Raw genomic sequence first — 24,004 nt, forward strand, 5'->3', positions numbered from 1 at the left:
AGGAAGCAGAAGAGGGAGCAAGGGCATTTGATTTGATAGGTTGAAGAGGAAGAAGATGACGATGAGAAGCGGTGAAAGAGAGTGTCGAAGAGTAGAGGCAGAGGCAAGGGGTGACGATGGTGAGGAACGGTGAAGGAGAGTGGTTGAAGAGTAAAGGCAGAGGCAAGGGGAGATGATGGTGAGGAGCGATGAAGTGGCCACAAACTAGAGGCAAAGGCAAGATAAGAGGCAGTGAAGAAGATGATAGGTTAAATGGGGGTTGCGTTACAATTTTTTTATTCTTATTATTTTAAAGGGTATCATTGTCTTTTGTTAATTTACGTTTAATTATAAAATAAAATAAAAATAAGTATTCCTTGCAAATATTATTCCATACCAAACATAATTTTAAAGCCTCATTCTTATTCCCACTCCCAATACTAATCTCAATCTCAATATCAATCCCAATCCTTCTAAATTAAAGTATGTGTACCATATAGGGCCACAGGTTGAGGCCCACAGGTGGAGTCCACTTCACCATCTTGACCTATTTTACTTGATTTTCCATGGTTTTCTTATATTCTCACAAATTAGGTGGATCTCAAAACTTATTTTTTTTAACCAGCAGTTATAATGAATTTAAAACAATATCTCATACTAAATATACATAATAATAATAATAATAATAATAATAATAATAATAATATCATTTTATATTTTATATTATGTTGATTGATTGAGAAATACTTGGACTAAATAGACTACTACTTTATTTATATATTATTCAATAAAAACATATCATATGAGATAACTATATATAAAAATTAATTTTATCATTAATGATGATAAAAAAAATTAAAGAAGTAACATTTTATTATAAAAATAAAGTTATTAAAAAGAAGGACACATTATTTTTCTTATTGAATTGGTACAATTTTATTAATAAAATATGAATGTAGGGCATACTCTTGTACATGCAAGAATTTCCCTGATTGATGTTAATACATATTAATTGATGTGGATTATATAAATTGATTTTTTAGATCGTGAGTTAATTTTTTCCTATTTTAAATTTCGCAACCTGCCACAGATGCGCTGTACAGTCGTTGCTATTTCTTTCTCCCTCCTCCCGATTGTGAACTCCATGTAGCTTCACTTTGTCCTGAAGCAAATCCATAGTCTCGAATCTCAATTCTTTTCTTTCTTCTCTCCTTCAAATAACTCATATCCCCACCTTCTTCTATATTCAAGTCACAGTGATCTCTCTCTCTTTCTATAGAAAAAATGATAAGGAACAAAACTCAATTCACAGGCAGCCTCAAAGTTGCCTTTCTGTGCCTTTCTTTTTTCCTCATCTTTATCTTCATACTCAGATCAAGCTTCTTCTTCCCAATTTCTCAGCCACAAACCCTTCTTTCAAATACAACTATCAGTCCAGAAGCTTCAGAGGCATCGAAATCGGAACTTCCACCGTGCTTGACGCCAACATGCACCAAAATCCCACTGTCTCTGGCGAACGCGATAATCCACTACGCCACCACCAACGTCACTCCCCAACAAACCCAAGCTGAAATCTCAGTCTCAGCTCGAGTTCTTCAGAGGAAATCGCCCTGCAACTTCCTCGTCTTCGGCCTCGGCCACGACAGCCTGATGTGGACCTCGTTGAATCACGGCGGCCGGACAGTGTTCCTGGAGGAAGACAAAGTATGGATCGGCAAAATCCGAGAGAAATTGCCCTCATTGGAGTCCTACCACGTGGTGTACGACACCAAAGTCCGAGAGGCCGACAAGCTGATGAAGATCGGAATGGAGGAAGAAGATTGCAAGACAGTGACGGACCCGAGATTCTCCAAGTGCAAATTGGCACTGAAGGGGTTTCCAAGCGAGATATACGACGTGGATTGGGACGTAATAATGGTGGACGCGCCGACGGGATACTTCGACGGAGCTCCGGGGAGGATGAGCGCAATTTACACGGCGGGGATGATGGCGAGGAACAGAGAAGAAGGTGAGACTGATGTGTTCGTACACGATGTGGATAGATTGTGGAAGATAAGTTTTCCAGAGGGTTCCTTTGTGAAGGATATTTGAGGGAACAAGAAGGAAGAATAAGGCACTTCACTATTCCAAGCCACAGAGCTCGCCGGGGGTAGACCATTTTGCCCCCAGAAGAAATGAGGAATTTCAATTGGGGGGGGGGGGGGGGGGAGGGAGGGAGGGAGAGAGAGAGAGACCATGTGGCTTACTTACAAGGCGGGAAGTATCATGCTTTAGTCTTGATATTTTAGTTTCTGTATAATTCAGGCGGAAGAGCGCGTGAAAGAGGAAGCCAATGAGCATGTGGCTCACTTGTTTGGTGGGGACCACTTATCTTTTTATGTGTATGTTTTCTCGTACATGAATGACCATACAGTCTGCCTAGAGAATGAGTCTCACAGTCTCAGGTCCAACGATAAATTAATGTAATGAAAGTTACAGTTCATAAGTTTGTACAGATAAAGAAGAAAAAGAAGAGAATAAATGAGTATAATATTGCTTAATTTGTTCTACTGACATTAAGCTAAAATAAGAACATATGTTAAAAGTCCTGCGAAATAACACTTCCTTCCTGGCAAGGTTGTGCAAACATAAAGTTTCCATCATGCATGATAATCTTTAGACGTCCCAACTTCAAACCTCCTATAACAAATTGTTTGCCAGTGCCCATCACCCATTGCAAGATGCTACGAAGACAAGCTTCAAAAAATTGGTCCGAGGAAGAAATTGAAGATTTTGTAATATGAAATTGCTGCAGCTCTTCTCCTCCAAAATAAAGCACTGCTACATAAAAAGTTCCTTTTTTTATTTTGAAATTTTGATAGTTCATATATACGAACCATTTGCAGAATCCATAACGCCTGGTGAGTAGCAAGCATTGAAGACTTTCCTTGACGAAGAAATTTCCAAGTTATTATTTTTCCCACACTTGGATAAGTACGCGGAAGACTTTCCAATTACAAACAAGTCTGATAAATTTCATCTAAAAATCCGTAATTGCTTGATGAGGGGTTAAAAGTATCTCCTTATGTAAGGTTGATTTCTTAACAACCAAATAAATGTAGAAGCACGAGAATTTCCTCAATCAATGAAAAATCCTTCGCTCTATAAAAATTTATCTGAAACTCTTAAAAGCCAAAAAGTCAAACCTTGATGAGAAATTTTTCCTAAATAGATTCCCAGAGAGCCAAATCAAATAGCTTTAACAAAAGGACATTCACAAAAAGTATGAAACAAGGACACATAATTGGGGCAGGAACATGATGACCTAGAAGAATATCACCTGTGGGGATTGCCTTAAGTACTAATTTTTAGATAAAAAGTAGTGTTTTATAAGCAAGATGTAATTTCCAAAGAAACTGACAAATAATTTCTCTTGCTAGATGTGAATCCCTTGCAAGCCTGTTAAGACACCTAAAACCTTATTGGACAATGAAAGTGCTAGAATTCCAGATTAATCAATCTATAGAGGCACAAAAAGATAATGGAATCTTAATAATATGACGAACTGAATTTGAGTCATACAAATTCCTTAATAAAGAAATATTCCAACTAAGTTGTGACCATGAGTTAGGTTTTTGAATCATTAGATCGGCTAATGTGAAGACATTGAGAGCTTGGGCAATGGAAGAGTTAGAAGGAGACCACCAAAGCTCATGAGCGATCAGAATGGAAGCTCCATTTCCAACTTATTGCCATTTGAGATGATCAACGATAAGATTTGATGAATCAAAGATACCTTTCCAAAACCATAAGGAATTGTAAGGCCTTTTCAAGGAGAAACTATTTCAAGAGTTCACATACTTCAACTTCAAGGTATTTCCCAACAATGACTGAGGTTCTGTTTGCAAAATTCTCCAAATTTTTTTAGCAATTAGAGCCATATTCATCTTCCTAATATTCCTTAAGCCTAGACCCCCAAACTCGACTGTTCCAAATAACACTTCTTTCCTTAGTAAATGAATATTCCTTTCGCCTTCATCAATTCCCCAAAAAATTGACTAATTTGGCATCAATAAGATCGATAATTTTCTTGGAAGCTTAAGAAAAGACAAAATGTAAATATTAGAAGTAGACAAAACTAATCTGATGAGGGTCAACCTTGAAGCTTGAGACAATAATTTGGTCTTCCATGAGGTTACCCTTTTATCAATAAAATCTAGTACTTGAATGTAAATAATTTACTTGTCTCTACCAACATCAATTCAGGTACCTAGCTATTTCCCAAAATATGTGCTCAATTGGTACCCCAAAAATCTAAAATTTTTATTGCAAGTTTGTCCCAATATTTGGGCTAAAAAGCAAGGTAGATTTTTGTAAATGTACTTCCTTCCTTGATCAGTGACAAAATCTATAAATGATTTCTTTAATAGTCACTAGACCACTCTTGGTGTATTGAAAGAAAATGTATGAATTATCAACATAAAGAACATGAGAAATTGGAAAGGATGATTGACATAGTTTGATTCCTTGAAAAGATCTCTATTGTTCATGATGTACCAATAAACAAGATAGAACATCAGTAGCCAATATGAAAAGGTAAGGAGATAGAGGATCTTCTTGTCTAATGCCATTCTTTGGAAAAATAGGTTGAGTTAAGTGACTATTTAAATTGATGTGATATTACAATGTAGAAAACACATTACATAAGAATATTGACACATACAGTTAGAAAATTCATTCTATGTAAAATGGCTTCCAAAAATTGCCATGATAATTGATCGAAAGCCTTGGAGAAATCTAGATTAAGAGCACCTAATTTTCATCGTTTCACTATTTCAATATGGATCTGGTGAACCAAGTTAGCAGCTACCAAAACATTATCAAAAATGAGTCACCCTTTAAGATAAGCACTTTGAAATGGAGAGATGAGTTTTGGAAGAACTTCTTTCAACCTATTGCAAATGACCTTTGATACAATCTTTTAAGCTATATTACATAAACTTATTGGGCTCAAATCCTTCAAAAGAAATTGGATTCTATCCTTTAAGAATTAATGTGATGAAAGATTTGTTTAAAGAAGTGAAAAATATTCAGAATTCAAGAAAGAATTTACCATTTTGAAGACATCATCCTTAACTAAATGCTAATAGGCTCATGTAAAGTCCCACAAATTAATCGTGGACTTTACTTATATGCACCACAACACTAGAACAAATAATCATAATACTTTTAAAAGAAGTTTTGAAAATATGAAATCCCAACTTTAAATTCAACCCACAAATATAAGTTTAAGGTTAAATAAAAGTGAATATGCATACATAAACCTCTCAACTTTAAAAGAAAGAGTGAAATAGTTATTTCTCCTAAAAAAGGCCATGCATCATGGCTTATACTACATGCACTGTGTAAGATCTCCCTTACTTAACCAAACAATGCTCTACTATTAAGGTAATTAAGAGATTATCCCTTGAAGATTACTAAAGTTGTCAAATTCCGTAAAAGAGAATTTCTCAAACCATTTATAATAGGATCCCAAAATTCAACATTTCAAATCTCAAACATTAGTTAATAAATTCAAATTAGAGTATGAAAACTGTGTGGAAGCTTAGAAATCAAATGAGATCCAAAGCCATGAGTTTTTAAAACTCAAAAACAAATTTTGTGGAGAAAATGACACGTGCGTTGCAACTCGTGACATGTGTACCATGGCTTATCTTCTCTGTGCCATGTGCTGTGGCATGAGGCACCATACGCTATGGTGCATTGCATGAATTTGACAACATCAGTGCTGTCATTTGACAGTATAGGGAGCGAACTTCTAATACATCCTAAATCTTCGTCCGACGTCCAATTGAGGGGGTTTTAGTGTCTACGCAGAGCTTTCTTCTAACTCTAGCTAATGGCATTAGTTTTATACTTAAACTCTTACTCTATAAAAAGTTGAACATCAAAACCTATTTTAACTACTTTTTCACAAAATTTCTCAAATGAGTATCCTAATTCAATCACACGTGTTAATAGCTCATACCAGCCATCCGACCACATTCAATGGACTCTTGCGAACTCATGCAATACATTACACACAATCAAAAACACTTATATCACAAGATTACCACTTAACCCCAATTTTTACAAAACGCAGAGGGGAAAAAATGTTGCCCAAATTCATCAATTTCATTTCAATTCTTTTAAAATATAATTGTTTCTACTTGCACAAGTATTTTGGCCCTATCCATGGGTTTATAATTAAAACTCACTAATTCAAGGCACAAAATACATAAGTTGTACACAAAATAATGCAAGTAATGCAAAAACAACATCAAATGTTCCTAGTTGGTAAATACAATAACATATACATATGAAACAACAAACAGGAGGCATATAGAAGATTACTCCACAATCCTAGGCCTCCGTGTGTTTTCCCTAACTCGAATCCGATGAGTTAGGTCTTAAAAATATTAAGAATTGAGGAGTGAGTATAACCATTCAATAACCAAGTTTCACATAACTTAAATAATTGCATATCAATTGTAAATAGATAGATGCAAATAAGCAAATACACATATAACACATATGAATACTTGGCCACACAAAACTAACAACCATGTGAACAAGTCCATAATTTACAATATGATGTTATTTTGTAAAATATAATATGAGGTTGCAATAATAACAACCATGCTCTCTCAACACATGCTAGGTTATAAAACTAACAGCCATATAACTAGACTTATATGCATGATCATATGTCGAATTTATACCCTCCTATTACTTCCAACATGAATCAGTGGCTATCATGTGGCTACGTCCTTCGTGGGCTAACCCACCCTTTCACTTATGAAGAGTTATTGGGCTAGGGTGAACTTGCTCATTTATGTAATTTAGTTTTCCCCAATGCTAACAACCATGGGATGTTATACCTTTAATATAGCCTTCTTATGAATTGGTGGAGACTAATTATGTTTAAGTCCCTCATAGAATAAGTAGGATAATCTCAAATCAACTATAGGATAAGGGCTACCTCTCAATTCTAACAGTCAGTGTCAAGTTAAGTTCTCAATTCTAATAGTTACTGCCAGTATCATGTGGATAAAATCAATCTACTCCTCCTCCTAAGATATTAATGGACATAAACCTCTTCCAACTACCATATTTATGTGGATTTTTAGATATTAAATGCTCTATCCAGCAAGCTCTTGATAAAAACTATCAATGTAGGGTTTATTTATCATAAAGCCCTCCTATTATACTTATTTTAACTAATTGGTTTGGACCTATAATCCTATGGATTGAAAATGAACACTCTAACTCAAACCCTACCATAAATCATCATAAATCAGGGAGAGAAAGGAAGAAAAGGCTTAGATTACCTACATTGGGTGTTTGAAAGCTTCAAAACATCAATAATGAGAGCCAATGTGCGTGTCCTGATAGAGCTCTAATGTTCTCTTCATTTTCTTCCGTTCCTCTCTTTTATTTTATCACATAGACATGAATTGATTTATTAAAATTTTTACCTGTGCGCCATAGCACAAGTTGCCCTCCACTGTGACACATGGCACAGAAGAATTCATAGCATGTAAGTCTACCTATATGCGACATAGCGGACTGACCACGCACCATGGCATGTGGCATAGAGAACAAATCTTCACTTTTTCTTCCTCTGTCCTTGCCTGGTAGCCTGCTATTGATTCGGACCCACTTTTAAGGTTGAAATTACCACAACTATGCTAATTAGACCCCTCTAGCCACACATCTTATTAACTCATTAGTTACCCTCCTTAGGTTAATAAACCAAGATTAATTTTCTCAGATATTACATACTGTAGCATGTGGCATAAAGATACTAGGTCATGCTCTATGACATACACCATTGCATGCACTTTATGCATCAAGGCGTAAATTTTAGGTTTTGTTGTCATGACAGCTAATCTAATAATAACTTCCAGCGTATACTATTTTCACATACGATATTTGATCAAAGTGATTCAACTACCCACACGAAGCTCGAGAAACAAGCTAACTAATGAAGCAAGGTCAGGTATGATCCAATGATTCAAACTTAATTTGAATACTTAAGGTGAAAAATGTACTTTTCTTTTAAAACTTAGCACCTTTAGTGTTCCAATTCAATATCTTACTTCATTAGATCACTTTGGGCCTTAAACTAAGTCTAAAAGAACTAAAAACACTTGATTAGCATGCAATATTACATATAAGACATTACATGCCCAATTTGGTTACTTAACACCACTTTTTACATAGGTAAACTTATATGAGTTAACACATGCAAATAACCGCATAAGCACATACATCTCCCTAGTAGAACAAGTCACAACTTTTACAATGGTCAAATATTACCTATTAACAAAATACTTTAGCTTTACATAGGTATGTACAACCTAGACACCACAAGTTAGGAACAACATCTCAATATATATCAAGAAGTACTTTCCATCAAAATAGTAAAATTACATACTTGCTTGTAATAACATGTAAGACCATCCAATCTAAAACATACACCATAAAAAGGGAAAAGATGCGACAAAAGGTATTACAAGAAAGTCCCTAAAACAACATATATCCATATATGTATCATAGTTGGCAACTTTCAGCACTATTAACAAATATACATTTATATCCCAAGAGTAGCATTACAACTGTAATAGGCACGGCTACTCTTCTTATGCTTCCTTTCTTAGACTTTTTGAATCTTTAGAACTTATAGACATGAAGTCCAAGTAACTAGATAATCTTAAATACCCATTGATAAGAAAAATTATAAATAAGGGATAGAGTAGCATTAACACATATTTTAAACACATATAAAGTTCATATATAAGCTACTGATACAAGTCATAAATATCAATGCATGAATATGTTACATTAACAATTTTTACAAACCTCCAAATCTCTTGATTGAAGCCATAGGCTTTATACAAGACCTCTCTGGTCAGCTTAAGCTTGCCATCAATAGAAGAAATAGGGCCAATACCTTTTTACCACCTCTAGACTATAGATTTTCCCTAACAAATCAGGCGAGATGTCGAGTACTCCCAATACCAACTACTCATAAAGTAGTAGGGAGTAGCCCAACCATGCCTGTTAGCTATAATACTCATAGGGCAATAGGCGTCACACACACGCCAAAACTATGGTCTATACATTTTCACAAGGTCAACTCCTACCTCTAGCTATGTGAATACTCATGCGCTCTTGAGTCCTATTAGTGGATCATCATCAACTAGGCTAGGACTTCCTAGCCTTACAAAAAATAGGGCCACATGCCTCTATTTTAAATTAGGGTATCACTTTTTCATGCCATACATTTGCAACACTACACATGCATCCTTATTACACATGTTATAGCAAGCAAGAACATTACAACACTTATGCACATGCATCAATTAACACGAATAGCCTACTTTATTAGTTTAAAAAATCATAATATAAATAAAACTACAAGTTTATGCAAGTAATTTTCACATTTAGCTTGTAAATAATTTTGCAGGATAATAGGTAGAAAAGTTTATTTGGTTACCTTTCGCCTTTTTTACTGAAAGTTACATGTTAGTTAATCAAAATCATAAGTTTTATATTATAAAAGAAGTATTCATCATAATCTTATCATATTTTTTCAATTCATAGATATGACTGTGAAATATTTTTTATTAATTATATGAAATAATTATATGATATTTAAAGAAAAATTCATCATTCCAAGTATGATCACTTACAAATATAATCTTGCATATTTTTAAAAATTAATGGTATTAGAGCCTAATAATTTAGTATCTTTCCTATTTTTGGATAATAGTTTCATATTTCTAACAAGTGATTTCAAAGTTAAATTTTGATATACCTCTATATTATTAACTTAAATAATTAAATGACTAAATATTAAATTCTTTATCAAATAATTTATTGAAATGATAACTGAAAAATTGATGAAGGTTAAGTAATTATACTACATGTATCATTCATCTATTGATAAATTATTTTTAAAAAATATTTAGTATCAATATTTTATATATAATTGCTTATTATATAATTTTTTTTTGTGAAAAATATGTCCATGAAATTTTACTAGAGGATGACAAATAATAATCCCCCACAATTAAATGGTTGAGTGTAAAATTATTATTTAAAATGATAAGTTTTATATTATAGAAAAAGTATGCTTCATAATCTTATCATATATTTTTAATTTATAACAAATAGTGTCAGAGCCAACTTTTGACTCAAACTTGAAAAAGAAATTATATTTTGGCAAAAAAAAAACAGCATTTATATTTCATTTATCATTGATCTATTGATAAATTATTCTTTTAAATATTTAGCATCAATATTTTTCTTGGGTAGGAAAAGAGGCATTATTGTCAAACTTTTAAGTTAACTTTATAAATTTATCATTTTTACATTCCTTGTTTATAAAATTATGTTAACTCACTCATAAGCTCAAACTAGATAAAACTCAATTAAACTCATGAATTAACTAATCGAGTTTACTTGATTAATTCAAGCAGTAAAACCCAGTTCAATGAAAAAATTAAACTAAAAAAACTAATATTAATAAAAAAGAAAACCAAAAATATAAAAAAATAAGTTGTCTTATTTTTAAATTTATATGATCAATATAATAATCTATGAATATAGATGGATTTAATTTTAATAACTTATATGTGGAATATATTTAAATTAAATTATAATCATATTTTATATTTTAATTATATAATCATATATTTTAAAAATTATTTATTAATAAAGTTAAACTCTTAAGTATTTACAATTTGAGTTTATTTTTAATTTACATTTCTATTATGAGTTTGCTTAAACTCGCAAATTTAACAACCTTGAAAAGAGCCTATAGCCTAAGGATACAAAAAACAAAACTTAAAAAAAAAAAACTTAAATCCACCCACATCATCAACCTATCTCAAAAGGAAAGCTACATATGTCAGCCAAATTGGACATAGTGCCATCTCTTTCCACAAGAGTTCCCAAAGCATCGATACACCGATTTCCCTCCCAAGGTACTTACATAATCTTCATCTTTAGCCAACGATCCATCTTGCAAGCCTACACCCAACACTCCCATAGCCCTTTTAAGATGCTGCTTGACTACCATTAAATCAACTTTTATAGTTCTACCACAACCTTTGAAAATTAGCTCTTATTAGTAGAACTCCAAACTAGTCAACACACCTCAGAACTCAACTTGGAATGCATGACAGCATCCCAGATTCCTTGAAAAACTCATCATCTACTCCCTCCTCTAATTCCTCACAACTCCACTACATCTTACAAATTTCTCAACACTTCAGCTTGAACCATTTGTATTGACCTTCACCCACTCATGTTTAGGAGGGTTCCAATAAATTAGACTTGTAATCTTGCACTAGGCGAAGATTTTTAGATTTGGCTTTACATATATATGAATGTGATAATGATAGAGCCCCTCGTTATTTTACTAAGACATATCAAAGGAAGTCAAAGGGGAAGAATGACTCTGGTAGAAACATGTTGACCGGTCTAGAGGTTTATCCTTCGGTCTCTAGCCATAAGGAATAGTAACCTATGATCTTTTGCCATGATTAAGATCTTTTGAGAAGTATCGGCTATGGGGAAAGCCATGCTGTGTGTTATATTAATCTTTTTGCTTGTATTGAGGGGTATGTCTTTTGTAAGAGAATGGTAAGGAGAGACTAGCCTCTTGAATGCTAAAAAGAGTAAACCCTCTTTGTGAGGTTTGAACTTGTAATGTTGTTACTTTTGTGATCATTCAGGTGAGATAGGGTTTTGGCTAGAATCAAAGGAAGTCTTGTAACTCTGATTCAGTTTCTCTCATTTTATTAATATCAAAACCTCAGCATTTTCCCCTCATTTATAGTTATTATTGTCTTTTGTTGCTTTTTCTATGGTGATACTGGTTTGGGTCCTATTAATTGGTACCAAAGCAGTATGAATTCTAGGTATTTAAACAGAAGTTATGGCGGAGGAAGTACAGTATTCTAAGTGAGAAGTATAGGAGTTGAAAGAGACGGTTGGGGTATTGAATAGGGATGTAAGTGACATCAAGGGAACCTTGAAGACTATTAGTGAAACTTTAGCACAACTAGAAAAGAAGGTGACAGGGCCATATGAGGAAGAACAGGAAGGCACTCATCATATAGAAACTTCTGAGAATAATACAAGGGGTAAGATAGAAGGAGGCAAGTTTTGAAAACTAGAACTACCTGTATTCTCAAGCGAGGATCCTCTCGGGTGGCTTTTTAGAGTAGAATGGTATTTTCATATTAACTCTATAGTTGAACATGAGAAGCTCGAAGCAGTAGTAGTATGTCTGGAGGGTAAAGCAGTGAACTGGTACCAGTGGCTTGATACACGAATACCATTGAGTAACTAGTCAGAGTTCAAAAGGGAGTTGCTGCGACAGTTCCACTCTTCATAACCCAATGATGAGTATGAATGATAATTTACAACTAAGCAAGAGAAGTTTGTACTAGAATTTATAGAGGAATTCAAACTATTATCGGCTAAAAAAATCAGATTTGGGAGACTGTAGAGATATGAGGGGTAACCGAGTTCAGCGAACCCATTTCGGACCCAAACCTGATTCAACCCAAGTCACTTATTTTCCATATGTGACTCACATGATTGATGGAGGAAGGAATACTAGTGTGGTAGTGTCTTCTTCTATGGACGGTACAAAGAAAAATGATGCCAGAACAGAGCCTTTGAAGATTGGGAGCAGCATGAATTTTGGAACCACAGTGAGGAAAGGAGCAAATTCTCACCAACTCCCTGATTCTGAAATTGCAAGATGCAGAGAGCTTGGGCTTTGTTTCAAATATGGCGATAAGTATAGCCTCACTCATTAGTGTAAAAACAAGAACCTTCAAGTGTTGATAATAAAGTTAAGAGCCAGCACAGAAGGCGAGGAAGATGATACAGCACTTGAAACTGAAGGTGGATATCCTGAACTTATTGAGGATTGTACGTAGCTAGAATTATCTCTTAATTCTATGGCTGGGTTTGGCGATAACCACATTATAAAAGTCAAGGGAAAGATTGGAGACACACATATAATCATTCTTATTAACAGTGGTGCCACCCATAATTTTATTGTTAAAGATTTACAGAGTAAGTTAAGTCTACCTTTTGATGAAATCTCTGAATATACCATTACAGTAGGGGATGGTATGCTGTAAAAAGGAAAAGGTGTTGTAAGGATCTATGTTTAAGTGTCCAAAATCTTAATATAGTCCAAACTTTCTATCCTTTTAAGTTGAGTGGAGTTGATGCAGTGCTGCGAATGGAGTAGTTGAAGTCCTTAAGAGATGTTAAGGTTAATTAGAACCAATTAACAATGAAAATTGACAATGAGGATAAGAGAGTATGCTTGCAAGGGGACCCTTTCTAACTCAGGCCCAAATCATATTCAGATCTTTAATTTGTTCAGTAGGTAAGAAAGGAGAAGAATTTTTGATTGAATATAGAGGGATGACTAGCAGCAATGAGGATATAACAATCTTGAGCCTAGAAATTTAGTATTTGCTAGAAAAATTTCCTACAATCTACAAGGTCTTGGAAGGCCTATCTCTACCACGAGCACAAGACCATGCTATCATAATTAAGTTATATGGGCAACCACTAAATATTAAGCCTTACCAATACACTCATTTATAGAAGAATGAAATAGAAAACTTGATGAAAGATATGCTAAAGTAAGGAATCATTCAACCAAGTACTAGACCTTACTCAAGCCCAGTAATGTTAGTTAAAAAGAAAGACAGAAGTTAGAGGTTCTATGTTGGTTATAGAGCCTTAAATGAAATTACTATTCCAGATAAGTTTCCAATCCTAGCCATTGACAAGTTGTTAGATGAATTGAAGAAAGCTACAATTTTTTTCAAGTTGGATTTGAAGTCTGGGTACTACTAAATTCAAATCAAGACAGGGATGAGCATAAAATAGCATTCTGAACACACGAGGGGCATTATGAATTTAAGGTGATGTCTTTCAGATTAACTAATGCTCCTTCTACTTTTTAATCATTGATGAATGAGGTATTTAGAGAATACTTACGCAAGTTCATGCTGGTGTCTTTTGATGACATTCTCATATATAGCAATGGCCTAACATCACATTTGAAGCATTTAGAGACTATATTTTCTATTTTGGAAGAAACCAGCTTGTTATTAATTTAAAGAAATGTAGTTTTGCGCAGTTAAAGATTGAATATTTAGGTTATCTAATATCAAATGAAGGGGTGCAAGCCGATCCAAGCAAGATAGAAAGCATGGTGAAATGGCCTGAGCCTAAGAATGTAAAATCCTTAAGGGGATTCCTAAGGCTGACTGAATACTATCGTCGATTTGTCAAGAATTATGGGAAGATTGTTAGTCCTCTCACTGATTTACTTAAGAAGGATTCTTTTAAGTGGTCCTTAGAAGCAGAAAAAGCTTTTGATTAACTTAAAACAACCATAATGCCTGATTTCTTCATTCCTTGAGTTAGAAACTGATGCATCAGGAATAGGAGTAGGGGCTGTTTTGATGCAACAAGGCAAACCAGTGGCTTATTATAGTCAAAAGCTCTCAAATAGGGCTCAACAATGCTCTATTTATAAAAAGGAGCTTATGGCTATTGTGATGGCAGTCAAGAAGTAGTGTCATTATCTTTGGGGGCACAAATTCATTATCCACATTGATCAAAAGGCTTTAAAATACTTGTTGGAGTAGAAAGTAATTGATGAAAACCAGTAAAAATAGGTCTCCAAATTAATAGGATTCAAAATTGAGATTGTGTATAAGCCTGAAAAAGAGAATAGGGTTGTTGATGCTTTATCAAGGCAAGAAGAGTCACTTAAATTAATGGAATTTTCATTATGGCAATTTGTTGATGTGGAAGAATGGGAAAGAAAGGTACTTGCTGATCTAAAATTGAGCAAAATTCTGCAGCAACTCATTATCGATAAAGAGGGGGTAGAAGGGTATAGCTTGATAAATGGATGTCTACACTACAAGGAGAGTTTAGTCCTACCAAAGGAGTCTACCAAAATTCCCTTACTCCTCAAAGAGTATCATGACTCCCCAATGGGGGCCATTAAGGCTACTTACGCACCTATAAGTGGCTGTCCAATGTTATGTATTGGGAGGGAATGAAAAGAGATGTCGAGTAATATGTGGCAAGTTGTGAGGTGTGCCAAAAGAATAAATACTAAGCTTTATTCCCCATTGGACTGCTGCAACCATTACCTATTCCACAAAATGTGTGGTAGGACATTAGCATGGATTTTATCACTGGACTTCTTGAATCCAAGAGGTATGACACAATACTAGTAGTAGTGGACAGACTTACCAAATATGCTCACTTTTTTCTATTTTCCCACCCTTTTATTGCCAAAGATGTTGTTGAAAACTTTATAAGGGAGATTATCAAGTTGCATGGGTTTCCTAAACCTATTGTTTCAGACAGGGACAGGGTTTTTATAGGCCACTTTTGGCAGGAATTGTTAAAGCAAGTCAGCACACAACTTTACCTTAGTTCCCCTTATCATCCAGAATCAGATGGGCAAACTAAAGTGTTAAATAGAAGCTTGGAAACTTACTTGTATTGCTTTGCAAATGAGAAGCCTTCACAATGGGCTAAATGGCTATCTTGGGTTGAGTATTGGTATAACACTTCCTATCATGGGGTAGCCGGTATGACACCCTTTAAAGTGGTATATGGTCAGGATCTTGCAACATTCTTGAAATTGAGTGGTGAACCTTCAGCTACGGAGGATGTAAATAAGCAAATTCAGGTTCGAAATCAGATCATCTCCCTTTTAAGAGACAATTTGGCTAAGGCTCAAAGCAAAATAAAAGAGCAAGCCAATAAACATAGAAGGGATGTACAGTTCAATGTTGGAGATTTTGTCTATATGAAAATAAGACCCTACAGGCTGAAAATGTTGGCTAAGAGAGTAAATTAAAAGCTGAGCCCCCATTTTTATAGCCCTTTCAAGGTTCTTGCGAAAGTTAGGAATGTAGCCTACAAACTTGAATTACCACCCACAACTTGCATTTACTTGGCATTACATGTTTCACAACTTAAACAATCTGTGCCTTCGATGGTGGTGAACCCTACCATTCCTTTAGCCCTTTTTAGTGAACTAGAACTACAAATGCAGCCTGAAGACATTATAAGGGTTCGTCGGCTAATGAATGGACAGTAAGAAGTGTTAGTTAAATGGCAAGATCTATTTGAGTTTGAAAATTCTTGGGAATGTATAGACCTGATTTGCAAGCAATTTCCAGCATTTCCCCTTAAGAACAAGGTGAAACTCTTAGGGGAGGGTAATGATAGAGCCCTTCATTATTTTATTAAGACATATCAAAGGAAGTTAAAAGGGAAGAATGACTCTAGTAGAAACATGTTGATTGGTCCAAAGGTTTATCCTTTAGCCTCTAGCTGTAAGGAACAGTAACTTGTGATCTCTTACCATGATTAAGGTCTTTTGGGAAGTATGGGCTATAGGGAAAGCCATGTTGTGTGTTATATTAATCTTTTTGCTTGTATTGAGGTGGGTATGTCTTTTGTAAGAGAATGATGAAGAGAGATTGGCCTTTCAAATGTCAGAAGGAGTGAACCCTCTTTGTGAGGTTTGAACTTGTAATGTTGTTACTTTTATAATCATTCAAGGGAGATAGGGTTTTGGCTAAAATAAGAGGAAGTCTTATAACTCTGATTTGGTTTCTCTCATTTTATTAATACCAAAATCTTAGCATTTTCTCCTCATTTATTGTTATTACTATCTTTTGTTGCTATTTCTATGGTGATACTGGTTTGGGTCCTATTAGATAATATTATTTTTCTTTTTTGTTAAGATAAGGATGAAAATAAACTATACTTTTTTTAGCAACTTTAGTATTGAAACTAAAGAATAGACACATTTAATGAGTTCAACATTGTTTTTTTAAAGTAACCTAACAAAAACTTTTAAATGGTAACCACTAAGTTATATTTTTTAAAATCTTAATACTTCAATTGTAATTTTTGTATTAGAAAATTTGGTTAAAGTTACTGAAATCTTTTGAAAATTGAAAAAATAAATTTAACACATAATAAATCTTCCAAAACTTTGTTAAAAACAATCATGGGAGCATGTTACTATTTAAATAATATTGTCATAAAATTACTATTTAAACATGTTTTAATTTTTAATTTTTATGATATTTTTTTTTAAAAATACTATTTATAATATTTTTCATTATTTATAAATTATAAAATAATATGAGTTATTATTTTTGTAAAATATAAAAATTAAACCCACAATTCCTTGTCTCTTGTGTTATATTCCGGGCCCGCTCCAAGGGCGACCAGACTCTGGCTGAGCAAGCGCAGCAAGAACCTTATCTCACCATACCTGGCTCGAGTCTGAGAGGCAGATTGATAATTGAAGCATTGGGGATCCTGATTTTCGGACCTAATGGCCAAGAGCAAGAAGCAACTATTGTCTTCGGCTCCATGGAGGGGCGAAGAAGACAACAAGCCAGAATTCCCTGACGCAAAGCTCAAAGTTACCAATCAACCCGGCACCACTCCAACTATGCATGTCCCTCGCAAGAAGTCTAAGCTTGATAACGATCCCGATGACGATGAAGCCCTCGAGATTGATCCGGAGCTACGCTACAGCTTCCAGCGCAATTTCCAGGTTACTCTTGTCTAATTTCTTTGGATAATTATTATTCTGTTTTTTTTTTTTTAAACAATTATGGGTTTTAAACCTTTTTCATCTTTTGCTTTATTCTTTCCAATGGTCCTCCATGCTAGCATATTATCATGCTGTCCATTAGGACGAGATTGTTCAATTTGTTCACCGTTGGTTTCTTATAATGGGGTTTGTTATACGGATAAACTAAATCATTGCTTCCTGTGTGATTTGTACAAAATTTATTCATTTTTGTGTTTCTGCCTGTATAACCTGTGAAAGCTTGCTGGTTTTGTGGTATTTTGGAAGCATTTTGCAGGCTGCTCTGCATTCGCGTTTTGGATTATTTGTACATAGTTAAATTATGGAGAATTGATTTTTCCCCTTCATATGTACACAACTATTCATGAAATCTAGATTGTTCAACTAGTATCTCAAATCAATTGTCCAGTGTTCGCATAGTTATCATGCTCTGTCCATTTGGAAGATGTTTATTGCAGAGTTTTGATGTATTTATCGGATGAGGTTATTCAATTAATTTCCCGTGGGGTGGTTAGAAATGACTTATATAAAATGAGACATTTCTTTCTTTTTTAGATAACATCAATAATTTACTACCTCTCCTTAATTCCAGTGAGTTAGCTAGAAGTAACTTGTATATAAAACCAGAGGGAGTACAAAACTTGTGAAAGCTTGCTAGTTGGGTGGTATCTACCAAATTCATGCAATTCTTATGTCTGCTCACCTCCCAGGGTCCATCTTTAACTTGATTCAGACTTCAGATGGTGCTAGTGAGGGATCCAGTCAGCTAGCTGGTTGTGGAGGTTTTGTGAGAGGTTGTGAAGGAAACTGGCTGTTCGGTTTTGCAAGAAGGGTGGAGAGGTGTTCATCTTTTCAAGCTAAGTTATGGGCTGTTCTTACTGGTCCTTTGTTGTGTTGCAATGCTGGGTATAGAGGAATTTTATTGGAGTTAGACTCTTTATCAGTTGTTCAGAAGTTGCAGAAGGGAAGAAATGCTTCTGATATGTACTGTTGAGTTTTGGATAAGATTCGGAGATGGTGGGAGATTGATGGGGAGGTCCAAGTTACTCATATTGCTAGGGAAGGAAACCAGTGTGCAGATTCCTTAGCAAATTTGACTTTTGATTTTGATTTAGGCAAGCATTTGTTGTGCCAGGTGGTTGATTCTGTGCAGCTGATATATTTTGCTGATAGATGTGGCTTTGGGTTTTGAGAGGGTTGAATAATTCTGTTTTTGATTGTTTAGTTTTTGTTGTTTGTTGATTTGGGCCTCATTCATGTACGAAAAGAAAAATAGTATATATTGACTAACCCCATCTTATGTCTGCTCCAGTAACAGAGCTTCATGACTGTTATGTTATTGTGTACAAACTTAAGGGCATGGATAGGAAGTTGGTAATAGTTGCTCGCCACTGAAATGGTAATTTACACAGCAGAAGGATTAAGGCTTTATTAGCTAGGCTAAAATTTCCTAGACATTTCAATGATGATAAAACTGTAACATGAAGTTTTTTACTCTTGGAAGATTAAACGTGGTTTAAATTTAATAATTGATTTAATAGAGATCATTATTTCCAATCAAATATAGTTCTTGTAGCTTGATTTCTCAGGATTTATCAAAACAAAAAAAAAAAAAAAAAACAGAAAAAGATTTCATAGGGTTGGGAATAATTCATCAAGAATTCAGGCTTCTTACTAGATTATTTATAGTTCTAATAACTCTAAAAGCACTAATCAAAGAAAAGCCTAGCATGCAAAACTCTAAATGGAGCTTTATGTTATTCTATGGGTATTGAAACACTATTATCCTAGGCCTAGTCAGCTTGATTATAACTCTTACATTTCTTCCATTATGAATCAAAACTTATTCTTTAAAAATTTACAAGCAGGGTATCATAACGCAGAGATAACAAGACAAGAACACATAATTCCTACTGTTCTCAGTAACTAAAGATAAAGACATAAAATACCAATTCCTAAACCTAGGTTTTATATTTTGAGTGGTGTGATTTGGTTATTAGAGAAATTGCAAAGCACTTTACTTTAAAGTGTGCTAAGATTGTTTGAGATCATCCTTGTTGAAGATATTCTTGATACTGGTTAACTGGTGATGCATAAATAAATTCCAGCCATATGAATCATGATGAAGATTACTCATTTGCATTTTTGTTTTTTCATTGTTATTCTTTTCCTGGTAATAATTTTTATAGTTTTTTCTCTGCTTTTTGTGAGAAATTAAAACATCCTGGCTTTTAACATGATCACTTTCTCAAAATTACTTTCCTCCCTTTAGTTTTGCCATGCTTATTATTATCTCATGCTCAATCATATAAATTCCCATGTACTCTGTCTTAGGAATTAAGAATTCAATTTTGCCAACAAATTTTGGTTTGGTTGGTAAGAATATAACTCATCTTATGAGGTTGTGGGTTTGAATTTCATTGTTAATGTGAAAACTTTGTTGGTGGGTAATATAAGTACTTCTACAAGCGCTAGTTAAGCCATAAGACTTCTCCTAATCTTAGCTGGCCTTTGAGACCCAACTCAAACTTTCTGTTGTTAAATGAGAGGAATTTAATTTTGGATTTTATGCAGCTGTTGCACATAGATGTAAAGCCAAAACTAGAAAGATAATAATTAAATTAGATGATAGAGGAAAACTTTGTAATTTCACAGTCTCATCCATTGATTTGACTGTGCTTGAAATATGACAACAAAAGAAATAAGAAGTGGCTCCCATGTGCTCATTTATAAGTAGCTCTCAAATACTATATCATGCCAATTTATTACTTTATTTGGGCTCTGTCATTTGACTGTGATTTTTCTTCTGAATACTTATTGCTCCTCCAATGCTGGCTTATGAATACAAAGGTTTTGCTTCTGCCACAACATTTTTGCTGTTGAAGGGATTAGGATTTTGCAAATTCAGTTAAATGAACAACTCAATAAAGCCAACCAATTCAACAATAATTCAACCCTACATGATCTGTTTCCATTCTAGCCAAAAATGTGCTTGCGCCATCAACAGTAATACATCCTTGTTTTCCCTGCTGACTTGACCTGGTTTTATTAAGATCTGGGATGCATAATGCAACTCACTTTATTCAAGCCACATAGTTGACATGATTTTTTAACAATGTGAAGTATTTGACATGTAGATCTGATGTAGTTGACTTGACTGATATGGGTGATTAAATATTCCAAGTGCTTCACTTTGATTTCTATCTTTGCCAACTTTGAAGTTTACTGTTCTCGAAGTGGAGCCATATTTTACCTTTTACTGCACTGGTGAAACAGATAAGTTTTAACTTCATTATTATTTTCTCACCCATCTTGCGAAATCCACTATTTTATTTTCATATGTGTTGTTAGAGAGATAAGGTTCCCCGAGGAATTTTTATTCTCTGAAGTTAGGCCTTATTCTATCTCCCACGCACCTTCAAGCTCCAAGATGATTTTTTAGTTACTCAGCACAATAGTTATATATTACCTAGAAATGGATAATTTGAATCATCCTGGTTCAGAGTAAGGTTCCTTAATTGCTTCGTGTTTGTTTTTAAAATTCCAATGTTGTTTGTCATCTCTGTTGGTTAGTTTACATTGTAGATTGAATAGTTGAATAGAAGGCAAGTGCAGGGTTTTTGAAAATCGTAAGTTGCATTGCCTTTATAATTGTACTTCTATAGTCTGTCAAATGATAGCTAAGATGGGGCCCTGGGAAACCGTTTGTATTTGAAAATTCTTGCTTCCTTCATCAGCTGTGCTTGATGGAATGCACAGCTAGTTAATTTTCCTTATAATGTATCTATAATTGAGAAAGCTGGTTTGTATATTGGCTGTGAAAAGTTTATATTATACTAATGTATGCTGAATGTGGTTTATTGTTCTCGTGATAAACTGGTGGTAGGTGTAGAGCCCCAACTTTTTCTCGGGATTCACCTTTTTGGAACCATACACCAAGTATGCTGTCTAGTTATCCTAAAGCTTTAACTGGTCATCTTAAATTGAAAGAAGTTAATTGGATATAACTTTCTCGTGAGAAAGTTATTTGAGATGTCACATGTATATTACACAGATTGCAATTTGCATTCCTTTCTAGCTGCATCTTTAATGGCTGCTTCGCTTTACTTCGTTGACTCTAAATGATTGCATATATTTTGTTTTCTGGGAAATTAGTGGAGTATCTTGTCGCTTTCTTTCCAAGTTTTAAATGAATATATGTTTTTTTTTTTTTTTTTTTTTTGCTTGCAGTTTCTTCAACGAGTTTTTAGCATTGACACGCTGGTGAAGCCTCTTCCACCTGCCATGGCATACAATGTTTCTCGCAACTTGAACTTCTTCACGCGCATTTTCACACAGTTCTTTGGTAATTTGGATTCCTTTCATCTTCTTCCTGAGCAGATTAATGAATGGCATATACAGCTGAGTAATTCTATGGAAATGTTGATGTAATGAATGGGCCTGATCTTAATGTGGGCCTGGGCCATGGAGCACTTCATGTTAGTGGTCCAGATGCTTATGAGTTATGACAGAAGAGTAAGGGTTTATGATCGGGTGTGAAGAATTGTGTTGTCTCTTCTGTCTTACGCATCTGGCCCATTAACATGAAGTTCTCCATGGCCCAGGCCCACATTAAGACCAGGCCCATTCATTACAGTTGACCTAGGCTGGGATTTTCACAGTTAGATGCACCTCAAGATTATTGAATTGTAAATTCAAAATTTGACTGGCAACTCTGGGTTGTATCCACTGAATTAACTCTATAGAGTCACTTTTCTTGCTCTTTATTCGCCAAAACCAACTTATCACATCTGCTTAAAGCAGACATTAATATGCTCTGAATTTACCCTTTTGATCTTATTTATAAGGCAGAGAGAAAGAGAGTATTTATGTTGATCCTATTTATTGGACATCAATGATGGTTGTATCTATCTTTACCCTTTTGCTGTTATTAAATATTAGAAAGATTATTAAATGCTTGAGTATTTGATTTTTGATGTATGTATATTTAATAAGGATAAAGTTTAAAATTTATTTCATGTTTAAATAGAGTTAATTAGTTTTATAGTTTTCCTTATTTCTGATAAAAATGATGGGAATAACTTATATAAGAACCAAGGAGAGTATCTAGGATATAGTAAGATCTTTTTGCCATGTAGTATTGTTAATATGGTTTGTGTTTTGCTACACTGCAGATCCGGAAGGTATTGCAAACGCCCAGAAATCCCTTGGCATAGGACAGGAAGAGAAAGCCCGCCGCGTTCGTTGAAATGTTAACAGAGAATAGGGGAAGATGATGAAAAGGATTAGAGAATGATAAAAAGAACCCAGTAGTGTGGCAAATGCATTCTGCATTTTGTGACGTATTTCTACTTATTTTATGACTTTGTGAACAGTCAAATTAGTTTTCTTTTTGTGAAAGTTAGTTCATGTAACCTTGCAAGATGAGTGGCATTACAAATCTGTTAGATCATTTTCGTTGAAATGACGCAGTCTCGAAAAATTATATTTTGTCAAAGCGTAATGGATGCAATCCTTACTCTCAAAGCATTGCTTTCGGACCTTATAAAAGAATTAAATGCAAATAGAGCTGTTTACTTGACTCGAAGAAAACTAACTAGTCTGTTTGATCACTATGTTGGGTTGATTGCAAGTCTTGCATCTAGACCACCTAAGTTTGACTTGGGGTCCTATGTACTATTTTTGAAGCCCAAAAATTGTTGTTCCCTATTTAAGATTTGAATTCTTATTGAAAGGAGTTTCTACGTTTAGTGTCTAATAATATTTTAAATATAATTGCTTTTTAATATTTCAAAAAAGTTAACGTTCCTTTATTAAGTTTCCTATTTCAATATTTCTTATTTGTTCCCTCCTAACCTCCCTATAATTTTAGTTGTCTCTGTTGCATCCTAAAATGCGACGCGGATAGCGCGAGAGTGAAGATTTCGGCCTTCGAAAGGAAGACCGGAGAAATGGGAGTCTCTATCAAGATTTTGAGAAAAATCTCGGAAACCATTTAAAGGAGGATAAAGGTGGTCTGCGAAAACAGAAAATAGGTTCGGGAGTCAATTGAGTGTAAGGAAGGTGTTAGGCACTCCACAACACCCGTTCGTAAGAACGGTTATCTGAAGTTTGTTGTGTTATATAAATATAGTTTTAAAATTATTTTAATTATCCCTTTATATTCATGTGTTTTGATATAAAAATGATAACAATTAAGTGAGAAATATTTATTTATTTACGGGGAGGACTTAACTCAAAATCTGACTCTGAGGCCTACGTACCCTGTGATGAGGATCAAAGTCCACGTAGTTCGGGCCTTATAAG

General features: G+C 34.4%; 1 protein-coding gene and 1 pseudogene across 1 annotated transcript; both read left to right on the forward strand.

The window, feature by feature from the left end:
- Nucleotides 1-1,071: 1,071 nt before the first annotated feature.
- LOC129314507 (glucuronoxylan 4-O-methyltransferase 3-like) lies at nt 1,072-2,162 on the forward strand (annotated as a pseudogene).
- Nucleotides 2,163-17,317: 15,155 nt separating this feature from the next.
- LOC129313018 (uncharacterized) lies at nt 17,318-23,224 on the forward strand. Its single transcript, XM_054955843.1, has 3 exons — nt 17,318-17,659; nt 21,929-22,043; nt 22,873-23,224. Exons 1-3 carry the CDS (start codon nt 17,435-17,437, stop codon nt 22,944-22,946), a joined length of 414 nt encoding a protein of 137 aa, XP_054811818.1. The 5' UTR covers nt 17,318-17,434; the 3' UTR covers nt 22,947-23,224.
- The last annotated feature ends 780 nt before the right edge of the window (nt 23,225-24,004 follow it).

The sequence above is a fragment of the Prosopis cineraria genome, unplaced genomic scaffold (assembly GCF_029017545.1).
Source record: "Prosopis cineraria cultivar Desert tree isolate PC_DT_omini unplaced genomic scaffold, ASM2901754v1 PC6, whole genome shotgun sequence".
Lineage (NCBI taxonomy): Eukaryota > Viridiplantae > Streptophyta > Magnoliopsida > Fabales > Fabaceae > Prosopis > Prosopis cineraria.